Source organism: Narcine bancroftii, chromosome 1 (genome assembly GCF_036971445.1).
Source record: "Narcine bancroftii isolate sNarBan1 chromosome 1, sNarBan1.hap1, whole genome shotgun sequence".
Classification (NCBI taxonomy): Eukaryota; Metazoa; Chordata; class Chondrichthyes; order Torpediniformes; family Narcinidae; genus Narcine; species Narcine bancroftii.
The window spans coordinates 207,331,931-207,356,993 of NC_091469.1; the positions used below are offsets into that span (position 1 = coordinate 207,331,931).

Genomic DNA, 25,063 nt, shown 5'->3' on the forward strand with positions numbered 1-25,063 from the left:
ATGCTATTGGCATCAAGGAAAAAAGACAAACAAATTACATATAATCCAAAAGAAATTAAGGAAAACTTTAGAGAATTCTATGAACAATTATACCGAACTGAAAACGAAGGGAAAGAAGGGAAAATAGATGAATTTTTGACTAAAATTGAACTACCAAAACTACAAATAGAGGAACAAAATAAATTAACAGAACCATTTGGAACAGTAGAAATACAAGAGATAATAAAAAAATTACCAAATAATAAGACACCAGGAGAGGATGGATTTCCAATAGAATTCTACAAAACATTTAAAGACTTATTAATACCACCCCTCCTGGATGTAATCAACCAGATTGATGAGACACAAAACTTACCAGATTCATGTAAAACAGCAATAATTACAGTAATGCTGGAACAAGGGAAAGATCCACTCTCACCAGCGTCATATAGACCAATATCTTTGCTAAACACAGATTATAAGATAATAGCTAAACTATTAGCAAACAGATTAGCAGAACAGGTACCGAAAATGGTAAATTTAGACCAAACTGGATTTATCAAAAAAAGACGCACAACAGACAATATTTGTAAATTTATTAACTTAATTCATGCAGTAGAAGGAAATAAAGCACCTACAGTAGCAGTTGCTTTAGACGCAGAGAAGGCCTTCGACAGAGTAGAATGGAATTATTTGTTCAAAGTATTGCAAAAATTCAGTTTACCGGAGAAGTATATTAATTGGATTAAAGCATTATATAAGGGACCGTTAGCGAAAGTGACAGTAAATGGACATGTATCAAAGCAATTTAACTTAAGCAGGTCAACGCGGCAGGGATGCCCACTATCACCTTTATTGTTTGCGCTAGCTATAGAACCACTAGCAGAATTGATAAGAATAGATAATAATATAAAAGGAATAAAAATAAAAGACAGGGAATATAAAATCAGTCTATTTGCGGATGATGTTATAGTGTACTTAACAGAACCAGAACTATCAATAAAAGAATTATATAAGAAATTGAAGGAATATGGAGAAGTGTCGGGTTACAAGATAAACGTAAATAAAAGTGAAGCAATGCCTATGAATAATGCGGATTTCTCAAAATTTAAGAAGGAATCTCCATTCAGATGGCAAATGCAGGCAATAAGATACCTAGGTGTACAAATAAACAAAAATCTAGGCCAATTATATAAACTCAATTACAATCCACTAATGAAAAAATTACAGGACGATTTAGAGCATTGGAAAGATCTACCACTAACACTGATAGGAAGGATAAACTGTATTAAAATGAACATTTTTCCAAGGATATTATACTTATTTCAGGCATTGTCAATACAACTGACAGAAAAATTCTTCAAAGAGTTAAAGAAAATAATAAGGAAATTTTTATGGAGAGGGGGGAAACCGAGGATAGCACTAGATAAATTAACAGAATGGTATAAACAAGGAGGCTTACAATTGCCAAACTTCAAAAATTATTATAGAGCCGCACAATTAAGATACCTATCAGATTTTTATCAAACAAGGGAAAAACCAGACTGGACGAGATTAGAATTAGATAAAATAGGGGAAAAGATACCTGAACACATATTATATAAATGGGACGAAAAATTGGTACAACATAGAACTTCTCCAGTATTACATCATCTCCTCAATATTTGGAAGAAGATTCATGTAGAAAGAAATAAAACAAATTATCAATTACCAAAACTAATATTGACGCAAAATAAGCTACTCCCTTTTACAATAGATAACCTTTCCTTTAGAGAATGGGAAAAAAAAGGGATTAAAAGAATAGAAAATTGTTTTTCAGGAAGTAGATTCTTATCCTTTGAACAAATGAGAGATAAGTATAATATAACTGGAGATACAGCGCTGGCATATTACCAACTGAGATCCTACTTGAAAGATAAATTAGGAAGCAATTTGAGTTTACCAGAGGGAAGTAACCTTGAATATGTGATTACAGATACAATGTTAATCAAAAGATTTATAACAAATATGTGTATTAAACTGCAAGAAAAGGAGAATGAGGAAACAAATGGTAAAACTAAACAAAAATGGGAACAAGATTTAAATATAAAGATAAAAAAGGAAACATGGGAGAAATTATGTTCTGGAACGATGAGAAATACAATAAATACGAGGCTATGTATGATACAATATAATTGGTTACACAGACTATACATTACACCGCAAAAGTTAAATAAATGGGACCCAACGGTATCTGATAGATGTTTTCGATGTAAAAAAGAAATGGGAACAACAATTCATGCAATCTGGACATGTGAGAGAGTAGAAAAATTTTGGGATGATCTCAATCAGATATTAAATAAAATAACAGAAAACAATATACCAAAGAATCCAGAGATCTTTCTCCTAAGTAACATAAAAAACAAAGAATTTGGAATTGATTTGGAGGATGCACCAAAAAGATTTGTTAAGATAGCCCTAGCCGCAGCAAAAAAATGTATTATGTCGACCTGGAAATTGGAAGATAATTTGAAAATACAACAATGGTATATAGAAATGAATAAATGTATTCCATTAGAAAAAATAACATATAGTTTAAGAAATAATATTGAAATATTCGAACAAGTATGGGAGCCTTACATTAAATACAATAGCGAAAACCTACCGGGGACAAACATTACCTAAGTTGATGGAAGGAGAAGGAAAGAAAAGAATGGACTCAGTAGAATTTCTGGTGTATTTTTGTTGAATGACAACATTGTCTGACGGGTTTAATGCAACCTAGATTGTATACCTAAAATGGATGAGGTGGGGGTGGGGGGGTGGCTTGGGAGGAGGGAGGGGGGGGGGAGAAAAAGTCACTGTATATGTGTGAAAAAGAAAAAGTGTACATCATGGCTAATGTGATTTATGGTGTGAAAAATAAAAAATTAAAAAAAAAAAAAACCTGGAATGGTGCAAGGACTCTGCACGAGTCTCCGATCATTGCTCAACACTGGTGGAATTTTTGACTGTCAGATGTAGCCAATTTTACCTAATGTGGGAATTCACCACAGTCCTCATGGTGGGAGTGTACATTCCCCTGGCACTAACGCTAAGGAGGTGATCTGTGAACTCTATGGGGCTATAAACAAACTGCAGACTGCACACCCTGACGGACTGATTATTATCGCTGGGGACTTCAACCAGTTGAACCTCAAGTCAAGGCTACCTAAATTCCATCAGTATGTGAACTTTGCTACGAGAAGGTCGAACACTTTGGATCTTGTGTATACAAATGTTCCTAATGCGAATCAGGTGGAGCCCCGCCTCCACCTCAGATACTCAGACTGCATCTCTGTAAAGCTAATCCCAGCACACAGACCACTCATCAGACTCTCCAGACTATTTCTGAAGCAGGTTAAAACCTGGTCAGCTGGGACCATTCATGCACTTCAAGACTGATTTGAGCGCACTGACTGGCACAAGCAGAAACCAATGGTGACTGCATCATTCTGGAGGAGTGTATGGCATCTGTGTGCAGTGTTCTGACAATGTCTCTGTGCCCAAGACCATCATTTCTCGCTCTAACCAGAAGCCATGGATGACTGGAGGTGCGTGTGCTGCTCAGGAACCGAGACGCTGCCTTCAGAGCAGAAAGCAAGGTAGCCCTAACTATTGTAAGAGACAAGCTGTGCTAAGGCCATCAGGAAAACAAAGTGTGCGCATGCCCAGCGTATTCATAGTCACTTCCTGGACATCAAGGACACTCGACATGTGGAATGGCATCCAATCTATCACCAACCACTGCACCATCAGCCTGTGCTGGTGATGCCTCCCTCCCAGATACACTAAACAACTTTTACGTGCATTTTGAGGTGAAAAGCAATGTGGTGGTGAAGAAGTCCACCTCTCCTCCAAATGATCAGTGCCGAGTCTTACAGTGGCCGACGTGAAGAGAGAGGTAGGCAAGGTCAACCCACTATGTACAATCCCACTTTGAGGAAAGCTGCTTGACTGGATAACATTCCTGGCAGAGTGCTCAGAGGATGTGCAGTTCAGCTAGCAGATGTTCTCACTGATATCTTTAATATCTCCCTGAGAAGCGCCGTGGTCCCAATGTGCTTCAAAGCTGCCACCATTGTCCCTGTGCTGAAGAAATCTGTGTCCAGCCTCAATGAATACGCCGTGTCACACTCGCGTCCATCTTCACGAAGAGCTTCGAGAGGCTCGTCATGGGGCACATCAAGCTCCTGCTGCCCCCCTCACTGGACCCCCTGCAGTTCACATACAGATCCAACTGTTCTACGGATGATGCCACCACTGTCACCCTCCATCTATCCCTCACCCACCTGGAAAATAGGGACTCGTATGTTTGATTATTGTTTATCAACTTCAGTTCAGCTTCAACACAATCATTCCTCAGTATGTGATAGGAAAGTTGATCCTGCTGGGTCTAAACACTTTCCTTTGCAATTGGATTCTTGTTTTCCTGTCAGGGAGACCTCAGGCAGTCCAGATCGGTAACAGCACCTCCAAGACCATTGCTGTTCACTCTGCTGACCCACGACTGTCCAGCTAAACACAGCTCGAACCACATCATCAAGTTCGCTGATGACACGACCGTGGTGTGTCTTATTAGTAAGAATGACGAGTCAGAGTGCAGAGATGAGGTGCAGTCTCTAACGGACCGGTGTAGAGCCAACAACCTGTATCTGAACATTAATAAAACAAAAGAGACGGTTGTCGATTTCAGGAGGGCCTGGGGGGATCACACTCCACTGACCATTTTCGGCTTGGCCTTGGAAGTCATCAAGCATATCAAATTTCTGGAATGGCATGGGAGAGAATCTCACCTCATCCCTTAACACAAGCTCCATAGTCAAGAAACCCCAGCTGCGCCTCTACTTCCTGCAAAGTTCATCTCCCACCCTCCATCCTCACAACATTCTACAGAGGATGTATTGAGAGCATCCTGTGCAACTGCATCACTGCCTAGTTTGGAAGCACTTCCTCCTCAGACTGCAAGACCCTGCAGAGGATAGTGAAGTCATTGGGGGCTCCATTCCTATCATGAAGGACGTCTACAACACTCGATGGAGGTGAAAGACAACAAACATTGTGAAGGACCCACACATCCCTCATGTAAACTGTTCTCCCTTCTGCCATCTGGTAGGAGGTACCGTAGCGCTCAGGTCGTTATGTCCAGATGTCTTTCCTCCAAGGCATCAGGCTCCTGAATTCCCAGAACATATGTGGATAGTGTACTGTGGACTTTTACTGTATATATCTTAATATTTCAATATGTTTAACTTCTATTCTAACTTATATCTATGTAAATATGCTTTGTGGTCCTGGAGAAATGCTATCTTGTCTTTAAAATGCAAGCATGGTGTGAACGATAAATAAAGGTGACTTGAAGCATTGAAGAGGGCCCTTTCTAAACATTTTGTCAAACTGCCAAGTGGTGCTTGTCTCCAGGAGACAATGGATGGATTTGCAGAACAGGGGTATCATCGATGACAGACAAATTCCATCATCACCCCACCCCCCCGCCCCCACCCCTATGACAACACACAAGCCTATTACAATTGGAAAGGGTGGTACATGATTGTTCTTCAAGCTGTTTCGACCACAACTACTGGTAAGGATCTTGGCCTAAGTTACAATTACTTGTTTTTATCAACTTATGTAATGTGTTTCATATGTCAATCTATACACTCATTCCTTTGTTTTTCAGCTTCACAAATGTGAATGTGGGGTTGGCTTGGACGCACACGTGATGCTCCATGTTTTAGCCAACTCACCCATCTACAGAAAGGCCAAAGATCAAGACATGAAGTACGTTTATTTACCCCACTGCACTGCACTGTAATGTATGTATAAATCACACAATAAATCATGTTTTTATCATCACAGGTAACCATGTAGGATGTAATGACAATTAAGTGTTTATATGTTAAACTGAAGGACTGACTTTCTCGCGGAGGCTTTTCACTTTTGTTATAGGGCTTTGCTCCATTCAAAGCTGCAGTCCCCAAGTTGAATGGCCAGCCTTTCAAACATCAGGCTATCCTTCACTGTGCCCATTACCTGGTGATTTATTTCATTTTGGGCCCCGAGTGTTAGGAGCTCACAGACCTTGTTATCACTCCAGTTGGAAGACAAGGTGAGAGCTGAATGTATCCTGACCTTTGCCAAGTTCATTGCAGCCAAATGATGGCAACAAATTGAATTTCCCACACTTTGGTCGCACGCAAAAGATTACAACTTTATCTTCCCTTCCTATTTCAACCCAGAAGCACAGGTCACTCCTTTTAGACTGGCCCTGCAAATGAAAATTTTGACAAATTCAAGGGTTTGTTTCTATCCTGTTATTGTAAAGCGGCCACTAGAAAATGTTAGGAAACTGATGGTGATTTCAGAGGTTGAACAAGTTTTTATATATCTACCTTGCTCTGCCCACAGAAATCCAGAACTGCAGAGTGGAAATCCTCGTGCATCTGATAGAAGACCCAGCTGACCCCCTCAGGAAGTGGCTGATGAAGGGGGGTTCACTAACCACCACACACTCAATCAACGGCAGCAAAGCTATTACTTCCATTTGAGCTCGGCAAGGATGGTGGTAGAGAATGCTCTCAGATGTCTCAAAGGTCGCTGGAGGTGTCTGGCCAAGTGACTTGACATATGTACCACTTTTGTATCAGACGTTCTTGCCTGTTGTGTTCTACACAGTATATGTGAATTCATCAAGGAACACTTCTTCCCAGTGTGGAACACTGACCTACCCGATCTACGTGAGCCCGAACAAGTTGCTTATCAGGGTGCATAAGCACACAGATACCAGTCTATCCATGAAGCTATTGTCTATTCTGTGAACTAATTCTGTAAATTGATTATGTCCATTGTGTGAATGTTAGCTGATGAAGCCAACAGTTAAGTAAATATTTATGGCACATTTTAGTGCACTTAAAACATGTAAAGAACAATAACAATAAAGAATTCAAAATACAACTGGAAATGTCTATTTACAACTGTGCAATGTAAGAAGACACCTATTACAATATCAAAAAAGTGTTAAGGCACAAATCAGAGTGGACAGATTTTACATCACTCCAGCAGCTGGAAGTAGGAGGAGGAATGTGAACTAGGTGATTCATATGCTTCATTCATCTGGATGAAGCTGATATTGACATGCAGCAGAGAATAGTGACTCTGGGATGGAGGAGTGTTGTACTGGGATGCAGGAGTTTGGTGCTGTGGAAAGGGAGAAGGGACAGCCATTAGGGAAATCAGGTCTCACAGAAATGAGGCCTGATTCCTCATCTCCTGCTCCTGCTGAATGCGTTCGAGCATGGAGCCGAAGTCATTCTGCCTCCTGCACTTCTCTCCATGTCTGCTTCTCCTGTTCCCTCTGCCCTTCCTGACGACACTGTTCCCTCTCCGCCTCCTCATTATCCATTGAAAACAGCAGATCCCTGATCTCCTTTGACACAACCTGCGCATTAGTTGGTCTCTGCTATTTTTGGCTGCGGCTGGCTTCCAAGAGAATAACAACACACGAGACATTAGCAAGGTGGGTCCCTATGGGAAAACACACTTAAAGACACACGAACCAATTTTTTTTTTAACGTGGCTGATTGTGAGGCTCAGCTTGATCAAATCTGGTGGTGGTTTTTGTCTCCAGGCCTCTAATATCTCGTCCTGCAACAGCATTGCTGCTGGCAGCCGGAGATGCAGCAGGAATGGGTGGGTGGGGGTGGAAGCTGGATCATCTGTGATGCTCTGAAGAGCCACCAGGTTGGCAGAGTCTCCCAGATTGAATGGCACAGGTCAAAATAGGGCCAGTCCAGACACCTCTGCCACTCCTGCCATTATGAATCACGACATGAAATTTCTCGCGGAGGCTTTTCACTTTTGTTATAGGGCTTTGCTCCATTCAAAGCTGCAGTCCCCAAGTTGAATGGCCAGCCTTTCAAACATCAGGCTATCCTTCACTGTGCCCATTACCTGGTGATTTATTTCATTTTGGGCCCCGAGTGTTAGGAGCTCACAGACCTTGTTATCACTCCAGTTGGAAGACAAGGTGAGAGCTGAATGTATCCTGACCTTTGCCAAGTTCATTGCAGCCAAATGATGGCAACAAATTGAATTTCCCACACTTTGGTCGCACGCAAAAGATTACAACTTTATCTTCCCTTCCTATTTCAACCCAGAAGCACAGGTCACTCCTTTTAGACTGGCCCTGCTTCACAACGCTCCACCTCTGACAGTACCTACCTTGGCAGATTAAAGCCGGGCAAGTTCAGACCCCCAAACTGTCTTCAATGCATTCACACAGCAAGGTGCATCATTTGAAAGGCGGATAATACTCAGCTTTAATTGTCTGTGTAAAAGGGATACGAGTCTGATTGTGATTTCACTCGTTGAGTGAATGGTCAGGTTCTCTCGAGTCACTTGCAGCTCTCATAAGTGGTAGAAAAATTCATTCATTGTTTTATTGTAAATTCTTTGACCTAGTTTGTAGATTATGTACACACATTGTATTTGTCATAAACCTAGAGCATGCACTGCTATTCATTATTGGTTAAAGGCAAACATGATGATCGGAATGAATCTTGGTTCCCATTGATGGGAACAGTTTTCGACCCTGCAAATCCTCAGGCAAAGACTGCTCATTGTAAAATTAGAATTGGCAAACTGTTTATCAACAGGCCTGGCATTATAACAGATAGGATCTGTATCCTGTCTCCATATGTTCCACAGCCAGACTGAAGCATGTTAGCGATGATCATACAAAGTCCTGCAATCGGAAAAATTAATCTACCAGAGCTCCTCCAATAGAGTTCTACGGCATGGAAACAGGCCCATCTTGCCCAAGTCAACCAAGTTGGTCCTATTTGCCTGTGTTTGGCCCATCACCCTCTTTCTGACAGCTCGTTACACACACCCACCAATTAGTGTCAAAAAGCTGTCCCTCAGGGCCCTTTTATATCTCTTCCCCCCCCCCCCCCCCCCCCCCCCACCACCTCTCACCTTAAATTTGTGCTATCTAGTTTTAGGCTCATCTACTCTGGGAATTTTAATATCATTTGAAGGGAGAGGTACAGTCACATTGTAACATCCAAGAGCCAGGCTGCAGCACCCTCAGACGCATCAAAGTAGTTGTGTTTCATCTGGGGAGTGAGATTACTGCGGTGGTTTTGCCTACAGCTCCAAATCTCCGACAGTGCTCCCAAATGGTTGGGCTTTGGTGAGGGTCTGTGGGACCCAATCATTCACTGGAGAAGCCCTCCTTGGGACATCAGCTTGCCAGAACATGAGGACAGCTACTACTTGTGTTGCAGTCCACACCTGTGGGTAGTAAAGGGAGACTCCAGCATTGGAATCTGGATCAATGAGGAAGAACTGCAGATTGATCAGCATCGAAATGGGAAGGAGAGGAATGGCTGATATTTCAGGTCAGGATACAAGGATGTCCTGGAGCAGGGTCTTGATCCAAAACATTGGCAGTTTATTTCTCCCCCCCCCCCCCCCACCGATGCTGTTGGACCCACTGAGTTCCTCCAGCAGATTGTTCATATCTTGGAGGTCATACAGCTGTAATATGTCGGAAGTGCTGTTCGAGGCATGAGCAGATGATTCCCTGCAATGGGAAAGGTGTCAGCAGGTTTTGTCACCTGGAACTGGTGACTGTGTTGAAGAAATGGCTTTGGAGAGCCTTGTACTAACACCTGGTTTTCTCTCTGCAGAGTTGACGGAGCCAGTGTGCGACCAGTGCCAGCAAGGTTACATCGGCTCCCACTGTGATGAGTGTGCCGATGGTTACTACAACTCAGACAGTATCTGTGTGCACTGCGAATGTAATGGCAACATTGACCCAGAGAGCAAACTCCCCATCTGTGACTCCGAGTCGGGCCAATGTCTCAGCTGCACGTCCAACACCACTGGCTTCCACTGCCACAAGTGTGCAGAGGGCTACAGTGGCGATGCACTGTCCAGGACCTGTCAGATAGGTAAGGGTACAGTATTCATATGTGGCTGGGTGAACACATCTGGCCAGGGACAGCTGGGTCTGCTCACGTCTGTCCAGGGACACATTGCCCCATCCCTCCCCTTCCTGTGTAAACCCCTCCCCAAATAGGAACCCTTCCCCCATCCCTCCCCCTCCTAGTGTGAACCCTTCTCCCATCCCTCCCACTCAATGCACATCTCTTCATCTCCCTCAGCTCTGCCTCCCAGTCTGAATCCCTCCCTTCCTGGTGTAAACCTCTCCCTCATCCATCCACTTCCTCCCCCAGAATGAGTCCCCCCCCCAAGTGTGTACCTCTTCTCCCATTCCCCCCACTATTGTGTACCTCTTCCCCATTCCACCCCCCCTAGTGTGTACCTCTTCCCCATTCCTTCCCTAGTGTGTACCTCTTTCCCCATTCCACACACCCTAGTGTGTACCTCTTCCCCATTCCACCCCTCCCAATGTGTACCTCTTCCCCCATTCCACCCCCCAGTGTGTACCTCTTCCCCCATTCCACCCCCCCGTGTGTACCTCTTGCCCCATTCCCCCCAATGTGTACCTCTTGCCCCATTCCACCCCCCTAGTGTGTACCTCTTGCCCTATTCCACCCCCCTAGTGTGTACCTCTTGCCCCATTCCACCCCCCCCCAAGGGTCCTCTTCCCCATTCCATCCCCCCAGTTTGTACCTCTTCCCACATTCCACCCCCCTAGTGTGTACCTCTTCCCCCATTCCACCCCTCCTAGTGTATACCTCTTGCTCCATTCCACCCCCCCCCCCAGTGTGTATCTCTTCCTCCATTCCCCTCTTCCCAGTGTGTACCTCTTCCCCCATTCTGCCACCTCCCCCACCCCACCCCCATTCTGTAACCACACCCCATCCTGCCACCTCCCCCCACCCCCATGTCTGTACCTCTCCACTATGTCATGGAACAGGCACTAGCTCAGTGACTTCCCAGCATCCACAGAACAGCCAGTTATTCTCCTGCATAGCATGCAGAAACTTGGGGAAATCTTGCAAAGAGGTTGAAAACTCATGAAGGTTTCAATCTAAATTCACAGGGCACCCACTAAAACAGTTCCTGCATTTACATTGTACCTCTTCCTCCATTCCACCCCCCACCCAGTGTGTACCTCTTCCCCCATTCCACCCCCCACCCAGTGTGTACCTCTTCCCCCATTCCACCCCCCCCCAGTGTGTACCTCTTCCCCCATTTCACCCCCCCCCAGTGTGTACCTCTTCCCCATTCCACCCCCCCCAGTGTGTACCTCTTCCCCCATTCCACCCCCCCCCCCAGTGTGTACCTCTTCCCCCATTCCACCCCCCCTAGTGTGTACCTCTTCCCCCATTCCACCTGCTTCTCATCAGCTTCTTGTTGCCTGCTAAATGCTGCACACTGGCAGAATGTTGTGGGAACAGAGCTGACATTCATTCAAATCATCAGGAAGTACTTCCAAATTTCTTCTGCATGGTATATTTTAGTCTACGTTTTAGCTTACATCGGATGGGAGTCTTCTTTCAACATAAAATTAGATCAGGGCTACATTTGGAGATAATTACACAAGTGAAGAACAGTTGAGATCCCACTGAGGTGGCTGACAGCTTCAAGTCACCTAATAATCACAGCATGCTTCAATAAATTACATCTTGCAACCTGTATAATATTAGTTGTCCTTCTCCCTCCCCTCTGCACCCTATCCTCTCCAATCCCTGGTCTAAAAAACATTCTGCAAAATCCAATGTTGTTTAAAGCTACTGGGGAATAGCAAAACACAGAAGGAGGTGATTTGGCCTATTAAGACTGTGCTGGTTCTCAAAGGAGTCCCCATTCAATTCACCTGTTCCACATGGTTCTGTTTAAGTGTTTATTCAGCTCCCTTTTGAACATTCTGATTTAATCTGCCACCACACTTTCACCACAACTCCCTCAGTAAGAACCAAAACTCTTGTCTCTTTCCTTCGTGAAAACTCTGACTATCTATAGAGAACAAGTTCTGAGGATACAAGTAATTCTGAGTCCTGGTCACAGCTTATTAACAAACAGTGGTCTTTATTTCTTTGGCTTGGCTTCGCGGACGAAGATTTATGGAGGGGGTAAAAAGTCCACGTCAGCTGCAGGCTCGTTTGTGGCTGACAAGTCCGATGCGGGACAGGCAGACACGATTGCAGCGGTTGCAAGGGAAAATTGGTTGGTTGGGGTTGGGTGTTGGGTTTTTCCTCCTTTGCCTTTTGTCAGTGAGGTGGGCTCTGCGGTCTTCTTCAAAGGAGGTTGCTGCCCGCCAAACTGTGAGGCGCCAAGATGCACGGTTTGAGGCGTTATCAGCCCACTGGCGGTGGTCAATGTGGCAGGCACCAAGAGATTTCTTTAGGCAGTCCTTGTACCTTTTCTTTGGTGCACCTCTGTCACGGTGGCCAGTGGAGAGCTCGCCATATAACACGATCTTGGGAAGGCGATGGTCCTCCATTCTGGAGACGTGACCCATCCAGCGCAGCTGGATCTTCAGCAGCGTGGACTCGATGCTGTCGACCTCTGCCATCTCGAGTACTTCGACGTTAGGGGTGTAAGCGCTCCAATGGATGTTGAGGATGGAGCGGAGACAACGCTGGTGGAAGCGTTCTAGGAGCCGTAGGTGGTGCCGGTAGAGGACCCATGATTTGGAGCCGAACAGGAGTGTGGGTATGACAACGGCTCTGTATACGCTTATCTTTGTGAGGTTTTTCAGTTGGTTGTTTTTCCAGACTCTTTTGTGTAGTCTTCCAAAGGCGCTATTTGCCTTGGCGAGTCTGTTGTCTATCTCATTGTCGATCCTTGCATCTGATGAAATGGTGCAGCCGAGATAGGTAAACTGGTTGACCGTTTTGAGTTTTGTGTGCCCGATGGAGATGTGGGGGGGCTGGTAGTCATGGTGGGGAGCTGGCTGATGGAGGACCTCAGTTTTCTTCAGGCTGACTTCCAGGCCAAACATTTTGGCAGTTTCCGCAAAGCAGGACGTCAAGCGCTGAAGAGCTGGCTCTGAATGGGCAACTAAAGCGGCATCATCTGCAAAGAGTAGTTCCACGGACAAGTTTCTCTTGTGTCTTGGTGTGAGCTTGCAGGCGCCTCAGATTGAAGAGACTGCCATCCGTGCGGTACCGGATGTAAACAGCGTCTTCATTGTTGGGGTCTTTCATGGCTTGGTTCAGCATCATGCTGAAGAAGATTGAAAAGAGGGTTGGTGCGAGAACACAGCCTTGCTTCACGCCATTGTTAATGGAGAAGGGTTCAGAGAGCTCATTTCTGTATCTGACCCGACCTTGATGGTTTTCGTGCAGTTGGATAATCATGTTGAGGAACTTTGGGGGACATCCGATGCGCTCTAGTATTTGCCAAAGCCCTTTCCTGCTCACGGTGTCGAAGGCTTTGGTGAGGTCAACAAAGGTGATGTAGAGTCCTTTGTTTTGTTCTCTGCACTTTTCTTGGAGCTGTCTGAGGGCAAAGACCATGTCAGTGGTTCCTCTGTTTGCGCGAAAGCCGCACTGTGATTCTGGGAGAATATTCTCGGCGACATATTCTCGGTCTTTATTTACACTCATGGGAATTCACAATAGGAAACACACACAAAGATAATGCAACTACACACAAATCATACACATCAGATTAATCATTGATGATCGCACCACCTGATAAATCACAACTCCCAATTAGAAAAAGAGGGTTAAACAAGCAGTATCCACCACCCACGGGCACGGTCTCCCACTTAACTAAACGAGGGTTAAACAAGCAGTATCCACCACCCACAGGCACGGTCTTCCACTTAACTAAACGAGAGTTAAACAAGCAGTATCCACCACCCACGGGCACAGTCTCCCACTTAACTAAACAAGGGTTAAACAAGCAGTATCCACCACCCACGGGCACGGTCTTCCACTTAACTAAACGAGGGTTAAACAAGCAGTATCCACCACCCACGGGCACAGTCTTCCACTAACTAAACGAGGGTTAAACAAGCAGTATCTACCACCCACGGGCACGGTCTCCCACTTAACTAAATGAGGGTTAAACAAGCAGTATCCACCACCCACGGACATGGTCTTCCACTTTACTAAACGATGGTTAAACAAGCAGTATCCACCACCCACGGGCCACAGTTTCCCACTTAACTAAACGAGGGTTAAACAAGCAGTATCTACCATCCACGGGCACAGTCTCCCACTTAACTAAATAAGGGTTAAATAAGCAGTATCCACCACCCACGGGCACGGTCTCCCACTTAACTAAACAAGGGTTAAACAGGCAGTATCGACCACCCACGGGCACAGTCTCCCACTTAACTAAACAAGGGTTAAACAGGCAGTATCCACCACCCACGGGCACGGTCTCCCACTTAACTAAACAAGATTTAAACAAGCAGTATCCACCACCCACAGCCACAGTTTCCCACTTAACTAAACAAGGGTTAAAAAAGTAGTATCCACCATCCACAGGCAATTACACTGAGTAACTAAAAGGTGCAAATCTTTAGTGAGACACGATAGTCATGCATACCACAAATTGCCCCAACTCTGTACCAGCATACACCTCACAACTTGTTCTCCAGCAATACCCACAGCTCCCAACCTGGATCAAATATGATAAGAGTTGGTGTTCCAGCATCACCTGTGCCCACAACAAGGAGCCAGTCCATATGTGACCACATGACCTAGAAGAACCAATTGCATGGCAGCTTCTCCTATGGGTAGATCTAACCATGACTGGCATGGGGAAATAACTTACGACCTGCCTGGTCAGATGACTCTCCAGGTGTAAGCACATGGAAATTCCTTTGTTGGAAGCAGTTTACTGTCCAACCTGTAGGATAATCCTACAAATACAAATAACACCATCTCAGGTGACCACTATGCATCCAAAGCTGACAGACTGCCTCAACTGTCTTGGCAATTTTTCCTCCACCCTGCTTCCTGTACAGACCTGGTTCCATTCTCTGTTTCTCCATCTCCAACTTAACCACTTTGAAGACAACATTTTTCATGTTGGTTTCTTTAAAATTACGTTGACTGTGGATTTCCATCTCCTGTTGTTGATCGGCCTCTCAACATGTGTCTATTTCCTGTACCTCCATTCTCACTAGGGATGGAATTTGCTTTGCCTTCACCTTCTACCAATTCAGGTTCCACATTCAACAGATTACCCTCTGTACTTTCTACTGTCTTCAATAAGCTTCCACTACCAGACACGTTCTCCTCCTGTTTCTGCATTTCTGTGGGACTGTTCCATCCTGACTCCTGGCCACATTCTTCGATCTGCATCATGCCTTTTCCCTTGTAACCTTGCCTCCTCGTCCTCCAAGACGTGAAAGAAAGAGGTTATCATCCGGAAAACCCTGATGGGCCAAGTTTCTACAGCAAGACACTGAAGTGACTGATCTAAAGGAATCAGTTGTGGATGTCCAACAATCATCACATCTCTCTGAAAGCTGACAAGAACCTTCCTGAGCGGTAACCATTTACCTTTCAAGCACCAAAGCCTGGTGAACTTTATAAATGTTAAATTCAGAGCACAGTATAAGGATTGCCTGATACCGGTCATCTTGGAGGAGTGAGAAGTGAGATTGGACTGTGAATCAAAGAACTTTTTTTGAACACATACACTTGTGCTTAGAATTAGAAGGGGGTTAAGTTAATAGTAATAAACTAAAGTTTGATCCTGTTTTTATGTTTAAAATAATTAAAAGTAACTTTTGTTTAAGTAACCATCTGTCTTGGTGAATTTCTATTGCTGCTGGGTTTTGGGGTCCTCTGGGCCCGTAACAGTGTCATCAGCAAGTTTGTAGATGGTGTTGATTTTGTATTGAGCCACACAGTTATAGGTGTAAAGTGAGTAGAGCAGGGAGCTAAGAACACGGCCCTGTGGTTCTTCGGTGCTGATGGAGATTGTGGAGTTGCTGTTCTTACCAACCCTCACCGATTATGGTCTTGAGGTGAGGAAATCCATGATCCAATTACAGTGAGGTGTTGAGACCCAGGCCTTGGAGTTTGCAGATCACTTTTGCGGAGATGATGGTGTTGAATGCTGAACTGTAGTCGATAAAGAGCATCCTGATGTATGCCTTATGTTGTATTCAATAGTCTGAATTTGAGCTGATTAATAAATGTAATAGTGTACAGTGAAACCTCAATTTTACGCGCCCTGATTTATTGCAAATTCAGATATAATGCGCTGAGCCATTGGATTCAGGCGTTGGGCCCCCGGCAGAAGCGGGGACATTGGGTTCCTGGCAGGGTAAGGTAAGTGTTTCCTCGCATTGCAGGAGATTCAAAACACTACAACGCAAAAGTGTCTCAGCCCAGCGAGGATTGAGTTCACCTGCCTGCCACTTGTTACTCTGTCTGACTATGGAGCAGAGTTGTAAGTGCTCTCTCCATGAATGTAGTTCTTGCTACTTCGAAACATGTTTAAACTTGCTGCTGAGCAGCATTAAGCTGTGAGTGTTTAGCATCACACGCTTTATTTGTTTCCTGTCTGCATAATTGGCATTTCTGGTGTACTAAAAATTAATGTGTGTTTTAATTTCAACTGTAACAACAATGTTTTATTGAAACCCCAAATTAGCGCGACCCCACTTTTGTCGCCATGAGATTTTATGCGCCCCAGTGATCGCGTTATAACAGTGTTTCACTGTACTTTGTTATGAGCCCAGAGGACTCCAAAACCCAGCAACAATAGAAATTCACCAAGACAAATGGTTACTTAAACAAAAGTTGCTTTTAATAATCTTTAAACATGAAAAAAGGATCAAACTTTAGCTTATTACTATTAACTTAACCTAACTTAACGCCCTTCTAATTCTAATCGCACGTGTATGTAATGTGTGTGTAAGTTCAGAGAAGTTCTTTGATTCACAATCCAACCTCACTTCTCACTCCTCCATGTTCACTGGTTGCAGGCAATTCTTATACTGTGCACAGTATTTAACATTTATGAATTTCACTAGGCTTTGGTGCTTGAAAGGTAAATCATTACCGCTCAGAAAGGTTCTTGTCAGTTTTCAGAGAGATTTGGCACCTACAACTGATTCCTTCAGTGTCTTGCTAAATAAATTTGACTCATCAGGGTTTTCCAAATGATAACCTCTTTCTTTCAGGTCACCACAGAGTTCCTTTTTGTTCCCCTTATTTCAAGTGAAACATTATGCAGCCAATCCTTGCCTTTTGTATGGACCACAAGGGCTTTGACCAGGCTGAACTAAGAACTCACAACTCATCTTTTTTTTTAAACTTTATTTAAAATTTTATGACATGAATAAAATAAAAATTACATTTAAAGAAATAATAAAAAATAAGATAATAAAAATTAGAATACTACATCATTAAACTACACAAATTAACCCCCCCAATAATTATAACAGAACATTAATCGTCTAATGTAAAATTAGTCCAACCCTCCCCCCCAAAATAAAGAGTGAAGAATTAATTAACAATGTTGTAAATAAAATAGAAAAAACCCCACTTACAAAAAAAAGGATAAAACTTAACAACAAAAAAAATTAGTAACAACAAAAAATATCAATACTAAAATAATACCCTTAAACATATATTTAAATCAAACATAATACATGTATTTAACAAATGAAATCCACTTTAAAACTAAGTTCAAATATTAAAATCATATATCAACCACATATCTGTTATACAAAAAATCATAATTAATAATACATAAATACAGAATTTCCATTAATACCAAGTTTCCTTTATAATTTATCGAGAGAACAAAAACATCCCTTAGAAAAACAATCAGATAAACTTTTTATTCCCTTCCCCTCCCCTTATATAAAAAAAGGAAAAAAAAGAAAAAAAAGTTCAAACTCTTATAAAATTCTCCATATTCTTCATTTATAACATCTTCAAAATTCTCTATCGAAATTAACTTAATTTTATTCAACTCTTCTCCCTCAATGTATTTGTACTTGGTTTTCTTTTTCTTCTTATCGCCTTTCCCCTCATCTTCCTCTTCATCTAATTCAACATCCTCAATTTCTGACTTATTATCTTCTGTGACATCATCCTCTTAAAAAAGAGAGAAAAAAGAGAAAAAACCCCCCCCAAAAAAAGAGAAAAAAAAGGAGAGAAAAAAAACCTCCTAATTCCCTCTCAATTACAATCAGAAAACAAAAAGAGTTAAAAAAAATTATTTATTTTAAAAAAAATAATTTAAAAAACCTTCACTTCTTAACCCGAAAATTAAAAAGAAAAAAAAACAGGTCGGAGGTCACGACTACCTCCTCCTGTTTAAACCGCCCAAAGCGGTAACTCCCCCAAAATATTGGGTGTGAGATAACTCACAGGTAGCTGATGACTTCTGGAAACTAGTGCCCACCCAGTTCCCTCTCCCAACTCCCATTTCATTAAACTATCATCATTATTTAAACTCTTCTCAAAAAAAAATAAAAGATTTATTTTTTTAAATCAACGTTACCACTTCGGCCACCATTGCTTCCATTTCTTTAAAAAAAAATCTGGATCCCACCTTACATCTCTACTCTCTTTGGAGACCTTGAAGGACTACATCGTTCCTGAAACTGCATGATTGGTAGAGACTGAGCAAAGTCCATAGCCTCTTTAGGATTGTCAAAGAACTTTGGCTGATTTCCATCCTGAAAAATCTTCAGTACCACAGGATACCTGAATGTTGCCTTATGTCTTTTTTTCCACAACAGTTCTTTCACAGAATTAAATTTGTGTCGTTGAAACATAATTTCTTGACTCAAATCTTGATAGAAGAAAACAGGATTATTCTGAACCATCAAAGGAGATCTATTTTTCTGGGCATTTCTAATAGCCGTATGTAAAATTGTCTCTCTGTCACAATAGTTTAAACAACGGATCAGAACAGGTCTTGGATTCTGTCCTGAAAAAGATTTTCTTCTTAAAACTGTATGAGCACGTTCCAGTATTAAACTTTCAGGGAATTTATCCTGTCCTAACACTCGTGGAATCCATTCAGTAAAAAATTTTCTTGGATCTGGTCCTTCTATGCCTTCTGGCAAACCGGTTCAAAACGGAGTTTCAATGCCAAATTCTGTACGTCTTCTTCTGGATCCATTCTACGTTGAGTCCTGGCTTCTTGTAAACAAGTAGGCTCAGATAATTTCGGAAAATGTAGTTTTTTAACAGTCTGTTGATGTTTTCTTTTACCTTTTTTTTTGCATATAAACCATTAGGTATTAATTCAGCACCTCTTATTATTTATAAACTTTTAAAAGAACTTTAACGGGCACTTAAAGACAAAACAATAAATCTGAGTCAGGAGAGGTCTGGAAGGCACGTCTGTTCCCTACGCCATTTTGCCACGCCCCCACAACTCATCTTCAAAATGGGGTTTTCCACAAGTTTAACCAGCTTGTCCTGTTCCAGTCCCAGCTGCTGCTGCTGAACTGTAGAACTCAATTCTCTCTCTCACTCAGAGAAAACCACATGACCCTCTTAGAACAGCCAACTGCACTCAGACAGACTGTGGCTCCATACCTAATCTTCCAAGTTCATTCATCTGTTGCTTTCCAAAACAATAATCTATTACTCCACAGCATGTCCAATTAACACCTACTTGTGAAGTCCTTATAGACACTTGGAGCCTGGACTGTCTGGCTTGAGCAGAGCTCTGACATTTTAAATGAGACCTGTTTAGAAGTGTTTGTATGTGACCTACACTAAAAAAAAACCTGCCATAATTTATCTCCTATAAAACATAACTATTATACAATGTAAAATGTAACATAATCTGTCACAACTTTAACAGATCAGAGGACACTGAGTGATTTTATGTAGGTAACGATTTTGATTTTATGCAGTGGAATGCCAGGAATCATAACAAATTCACCCCAGACAATGCAAAATTAATATCCCATCTATCTATTGAGTTTCTATTTAAGATAATAGCAAAGTATTTTTAATGAATGCTTGAATTGCTAAATGACCACGGTAATTAGCTGTTCTTCACAGGACAAGGTTCTGAATGTATTTTTTCTCTTAACCTTGGCAGTAATGACATAATTTTGGAATGTGGCCTAGCTTAAAGATCCCCAGTCTCACCCATGATGATTTGTTGCAATAAACAGGTATTGATAGAGCCTGCAGGTCCAACCCTCACAGAAAGACTCAGTTCTTTAGCCCCACACTGGCTCTAGGTACTTTGCAGATAATTCATGTTAGTATCGAACTTGCTGACAGCACTATTTCACTTCTTCCATCTGATGATAATGAATTGCTTTATTACATATCCTGCTTTGAAATGGCCATCCATTAGTTATAAGAGTGGTTCTGGAAGCTCACAGTATATGGGATAATTTGCTGACTGCTTGATCTGATAGTGGAGAGGATTGGTACAAATGCCAGAGTATTTCAGGAACAGTATTAGCAAGCAAATGGGCACTTTAGTGATGGTTAGTGTTGTAGGACCAGTGAGAGTGAAAGTGAGGTGATGGTTATTTATGTCTCTTAAAGGCATGCTTTTTCACCAGTTCCAGGTGAAACACATGAAGGACATGATTGTAATTAGGTTGTGGTGAAAGTTCTGATGTTAAATACACAGCTCTTGACTCCTCACTTTTCAGGAAGGTGCAATACCTGAAAAGACTGAGGTGGGCAAGGCTACCAGCCACCATCCTGTCAACTTTCTAAAGGAGCTCTTTAGAGAGCACCCTGCCGGACTGCATCACAGTCTAGTACGGTTGCTTCAGAGAAATGGATTGGAGCTCAATCCACAGGACCATAAGAGTGACAGAGAGGACCACTGGGGTCTCCTTCCTCCCCCTCCCCATCGATATTATCTCTCGGGATCGTTGACTGAAGAGGGCACACAAAGTCCTTCCACCCCGCACACAAGTTTGTCGGGGAAGAGATAGAGGAGGATCAGAGCCAGCGCCATCAGGTTGAGGAACAGCTTCTTTCCACAGGCAGTGAGAACGATGAACCACCAAAGGAACAGCTCACACTAACCCTCCGAGACTCCATATTCTTGAAACATTATTTATTTATTTGTTTGCTTGTATGTCCCTGCACGTGGTTTGTTTATATTTGTGGTTGTGTGTTTGCATGTTTTGCAGTGAGGACTGGAGTTGCTGTCTCGTTATGACATCAGATGATAAAAAACACTTGACGACAAATTATATTTCATGCTGGACCTGCTGATATGGAATGTCCCAGTCCCTCATGATTTGGTTATTAAGGGATGGGCACGTCTGTGAAGTTGTCACCATTCTTCCCACCCGCCCCCACCCCCCACCCACCACGGGAGAAGCTGGTGCAATTACCAGCTTATTACACTCATCCACAAATTTTTTCAAAAGGTTTGCTTCCTGAAAAAAAAATTGGGGGTTATGATAGACAATTTCAAGCTGAACACAAAGATAATTTCAGATATGTTGTATCACGTGGGCAGTTGGAGAGACCTTAACTTAACTTTTATTAAATTTAGCATGTTTAATCGCATAATGATGCTGACTCATTGCGTTATTTCAACTGACCTAAAAATGCGTTGCCACTGATTTTCATTTGAACTCAGTATCTGAAGCCTCTCGTGTCGGTGTGCAACAATATGATGGATTCCAGTTGCCCTGATAACGGTTTTCTATGGTCACAATGTCCTGGTGAAACCTTTCACCATGTTTGTCACTGACGGCACCAAGATCAGCAGGGGAACAAGTCCAAGTTCGGATGCAGAAAATGAATTTTCAACAACACGTTGCATTTCTTGGTTTTGTAAGCTTCAGGTGGACTTAAAATATGACAGGGAATCACAAAAATGGGTTATATCTAACGCTGATAGGAAATTTTAAGGTGATTTTCGTGATCTGCAGGCCAAAATCCATAAGATATACCTAAAAGTGTCCAACAAGTAAAATCTTTGTTGTCCAGTGTAATTTGTGACTCATAACTGCTCCACACCAGTCAAAGTAGCCACAATATCTTCTGCTGTATCTTCAGAGCAAGGCAGCTTCTTATCACAGAGATGTCAGAATAATATTTCAAAGCAGACCCTCATAAAGCTGATGAGAATTCCTGTTCCAGGTTCAAGGCTCTTCCTGGGTGATATTCTTCTGGAAAGTTTCCAATCTGAAACATTAATACTGTTCCTCTTACCACAGACACTGTCTCACCTACTGAGTATTTCCTGAATTTTCAGTTATTATTTAACATTTTAAAATCTGCAGTTTTCAAAAAAAATGTTTGCTGCTGTTATGTATGTGACCTACCTTTGATTGAATTGGATGATGTCCTTTGGTGGTATTCAGTAACCATTTCCTGTTTCTTCTTGGCCACCACAGAGGTAACCACGGCGCTGCCCGCAACCTCTACGGAGCTGAGTACCAGCAGCACCCCCACAGTCACCTCAGCCACAACCAGTGGGGAGAGCACCAGCGATCAGACACTGCTGTCAACGGTGCTGAGCACCTCCCAGAACAGAGTGAGCACAGCCACCCCGGTCGCCCCAGAGATTTCATGGACCCGTTTCAACATCGTAGTACTGGTGGTCATTATTGCGGTGGTAGTCCTCCTCATGGGCTTTGTGGCAGCTGTCTACATTTACCGAGAGTACCAAAACCGCAAGCTGAACGCTCCATTCTGGACGATCGAGCTGAAGGAAGATAACATCAGTTTCAGCAGTTACCATGACAGCATCCCCAATGCTGATGTTTCTGGCCTACTGGAGGATGATGGGAATGAAGTGGTTCCAAACGGACAGCTGACTCTTTCAGCACCAATGAACTCGTACAAGATATAAATTAATTTAAAAAACAGGATTGGAGAAGGGACTGCACGCCATCAACATTGCACCGCCAACATTGGGTAAAGTGAGTAGGATGCAGGTGCATCCGACACAGTGTGAGGATTCGTTGAGCTGAGTGATGTTTGAGATGCCCGCAGCAGATGGATTGAGTTACTCTGATCACCACTGTAAAACACCCCAAATGAGTTTCTATTTTTGTACAAAGTTAAAATGCATTGATGAACCCCCCACCCACCCCCCCCACCCCAACTTGTGGAGTAGATGATTAGTTAAAGGATGTTCCCTTGCTGAAGCAACAGACAAATATGGTGCATTACAATGCAATTGGAAAGACTTCTGCTCCTGTAAGCTGGGCTAAATAATTTTATAAAAAACAATGACTGGAATGTTCATTGAGGGAAAAGATTTCACACAATGAGAGCTCTTGGATTCTTGTTTGTAAACTACAGTTTCCATTGGTTGTTAAGGGAAAATGGCAATAATTGTGTCAGGGCCAATGTGCTTCCAGTATTGAATGCATTGGACTGCTATTGGTTCACAAGAAGGATCTTGGACTCCAGCCACCTATCACAGTGGTGACAATTGATGTTAGATCTTGGGAGGGCTGGGGCGTGATGTCACTGTAAATACTGGGCAGTGGATGCTTTAAATGGCTCAGTCTGGTGAGTAACGGCATCCAACTGCCCACCTACTGTAAACTCTGGTTGAGTCACAATCCAAGAATACTGATAATAAGCTAACGCCTTAAATGGCCCACTACTTGAGAAATGTAAGCACAGATGGGGCACAGAATGCTCAGGTGCAACTGTAAATTGCTGCAAAAAAAAAGCACCAAGAAAATTTCTTGAATTTATCATATGAAGGAAAACCTTCATCAACACTCTGTCCAGAAGTTACTCACTAGGGGGATGCAGTCATTGAGATGCCATTGGTAACCCTGGCCTTGCCCCTCAAAAACTGGATGTTGCAGGGTTGTGTCCCACTTTTCAACTTTCATACATTCCCATGAACTCATCCTTGCCACTTCACTGCGGAGGATATCATGGTAAATTGAATTTTTCACATTTCCTACTGCATTGTGCATTTTCTTGGGATCCCATATTCCATGATTGTGAGCTACATTACTTCTGCTGGGACTAAAAGCATTGATGGTCTTTATTTGCTGACATCACAGCATGGAGTTCTGATCACCCTCTTGATCAGCGGTCCTGCACACTTAAAGGTTATAGCTGTGACACGCACTGATCACTCAGTGATCTCTTTAATGTTTAGTGTTGCCATTGTCTAGTGTAGTGGTTTTCAAACTGTCCTCCCCCCCACCCCCCAACTCACATTCCACCTTAAGCATCCCCATGCCATAGGTGCTCTCTAATTAGTAAGGGATTGCTTAAGGTGGTATGTGAATGGGAAGAAAAAGGTTTGAAAACCACTGTTTTAACTGTACCTAATTGACTCGTTATGTGCACGGTTTCATAACTCCAAAGGAAATGGGCAATGACAATTTTTCTCAGTCAAACCATTTCAGTAACAGCCCATTCATATACCACCTTAAGCAATCCCTTCCCAATCTCAGAGCACTTATGGCATGGGGATTGCTTAAGATGGAATGTGAGTTTAGGGGGGCAGTTTGAAAACCACTGGTCTAATGTATTCCATGTTTTGCTTTTAAAGATATTTTTTCCCATGGTGGTTTGGCTGCATCCATTGAACCAGATTGTAATCCATTCATTGAATATAATTCTAAATCAGTTTCAGAACCTGCGGGATCCACGTCACAGCTGTGGTCTTCTGTCCCTCTCAAAGTGCAGCTAAGCCTCTCTGGTCCTTGTTCTGTCATTAACCATGTGTGGTATCAGGCCATCATGGGTCCATTGCACAGAGGACCTGTGGCCCAAGTTCTTAGTAAAAATACAGAAATGCTGGGGGACCTCGGCAGGTCTCGCAGCGTCCATACGGGGTAAAGATTTATAACCGGTGTCTTGGGCCTGAGATCTTCTCCAAAGTCTGAATAAAAATCAGGCAGGTATCTGAATTAAAAGGCAGGGAGAGGAGAACAGACCAACAGATAAAAGGTGATGTTGGGGCATGGATGGGAGGACAGGGGAGAGGAACGGTGAGCCCTCCACGAATCAACCCTCACCTTTCCTCTCCTGTCCTCCCATCCATGCCCCATCACCACCTTTTATCTGTTGGCCTGTTCTCCTCTCCCTGCCCAGTCTTTCCTTCTCCTCAGCCTTGTAATTCAGGTGCTTGCCTGCTTTTAACTCATGCCTGAAAGAAAGGCTCAGGCCTTTCCTTTACCTCCTATGGACACAATAGGCACTTTTAAGATGCAGCACCTGGGTAGCCC

The 25,063-nt window shown here is 43.0% G+C and overlaps 1 protein-coding gene across 1 annotated transcript in view; it reads left to right on the plus strand.

Annotated features, from left to right (window-relative positions):
- Positions 1-24,737, plus strand: part of LOC138738769 (multiple epidermal growth factor-like domains protein 9) — a 210,238-nt gene extending 185,501 nt beyond the window's left edge. Inside the window, exons 5-6 of the mRNA XM_069889662.1 lie at positions 9,690-9,953; positions 22,250-24,737. Coding sequence (XP_069745763.1) covers positions 9,690-9,953; positions 22,250-22,707 — 722 coding nt within the window. The 3' untranslated portion in view covers positions 22,708-24,737. The remainder of the gene's footprint in view (positions 1-9,689; positions 9,954-22,249) is intronic.
- The last annotated feature ends 326 nt before the right edge of the window (positions 24,738-25,063 follow it).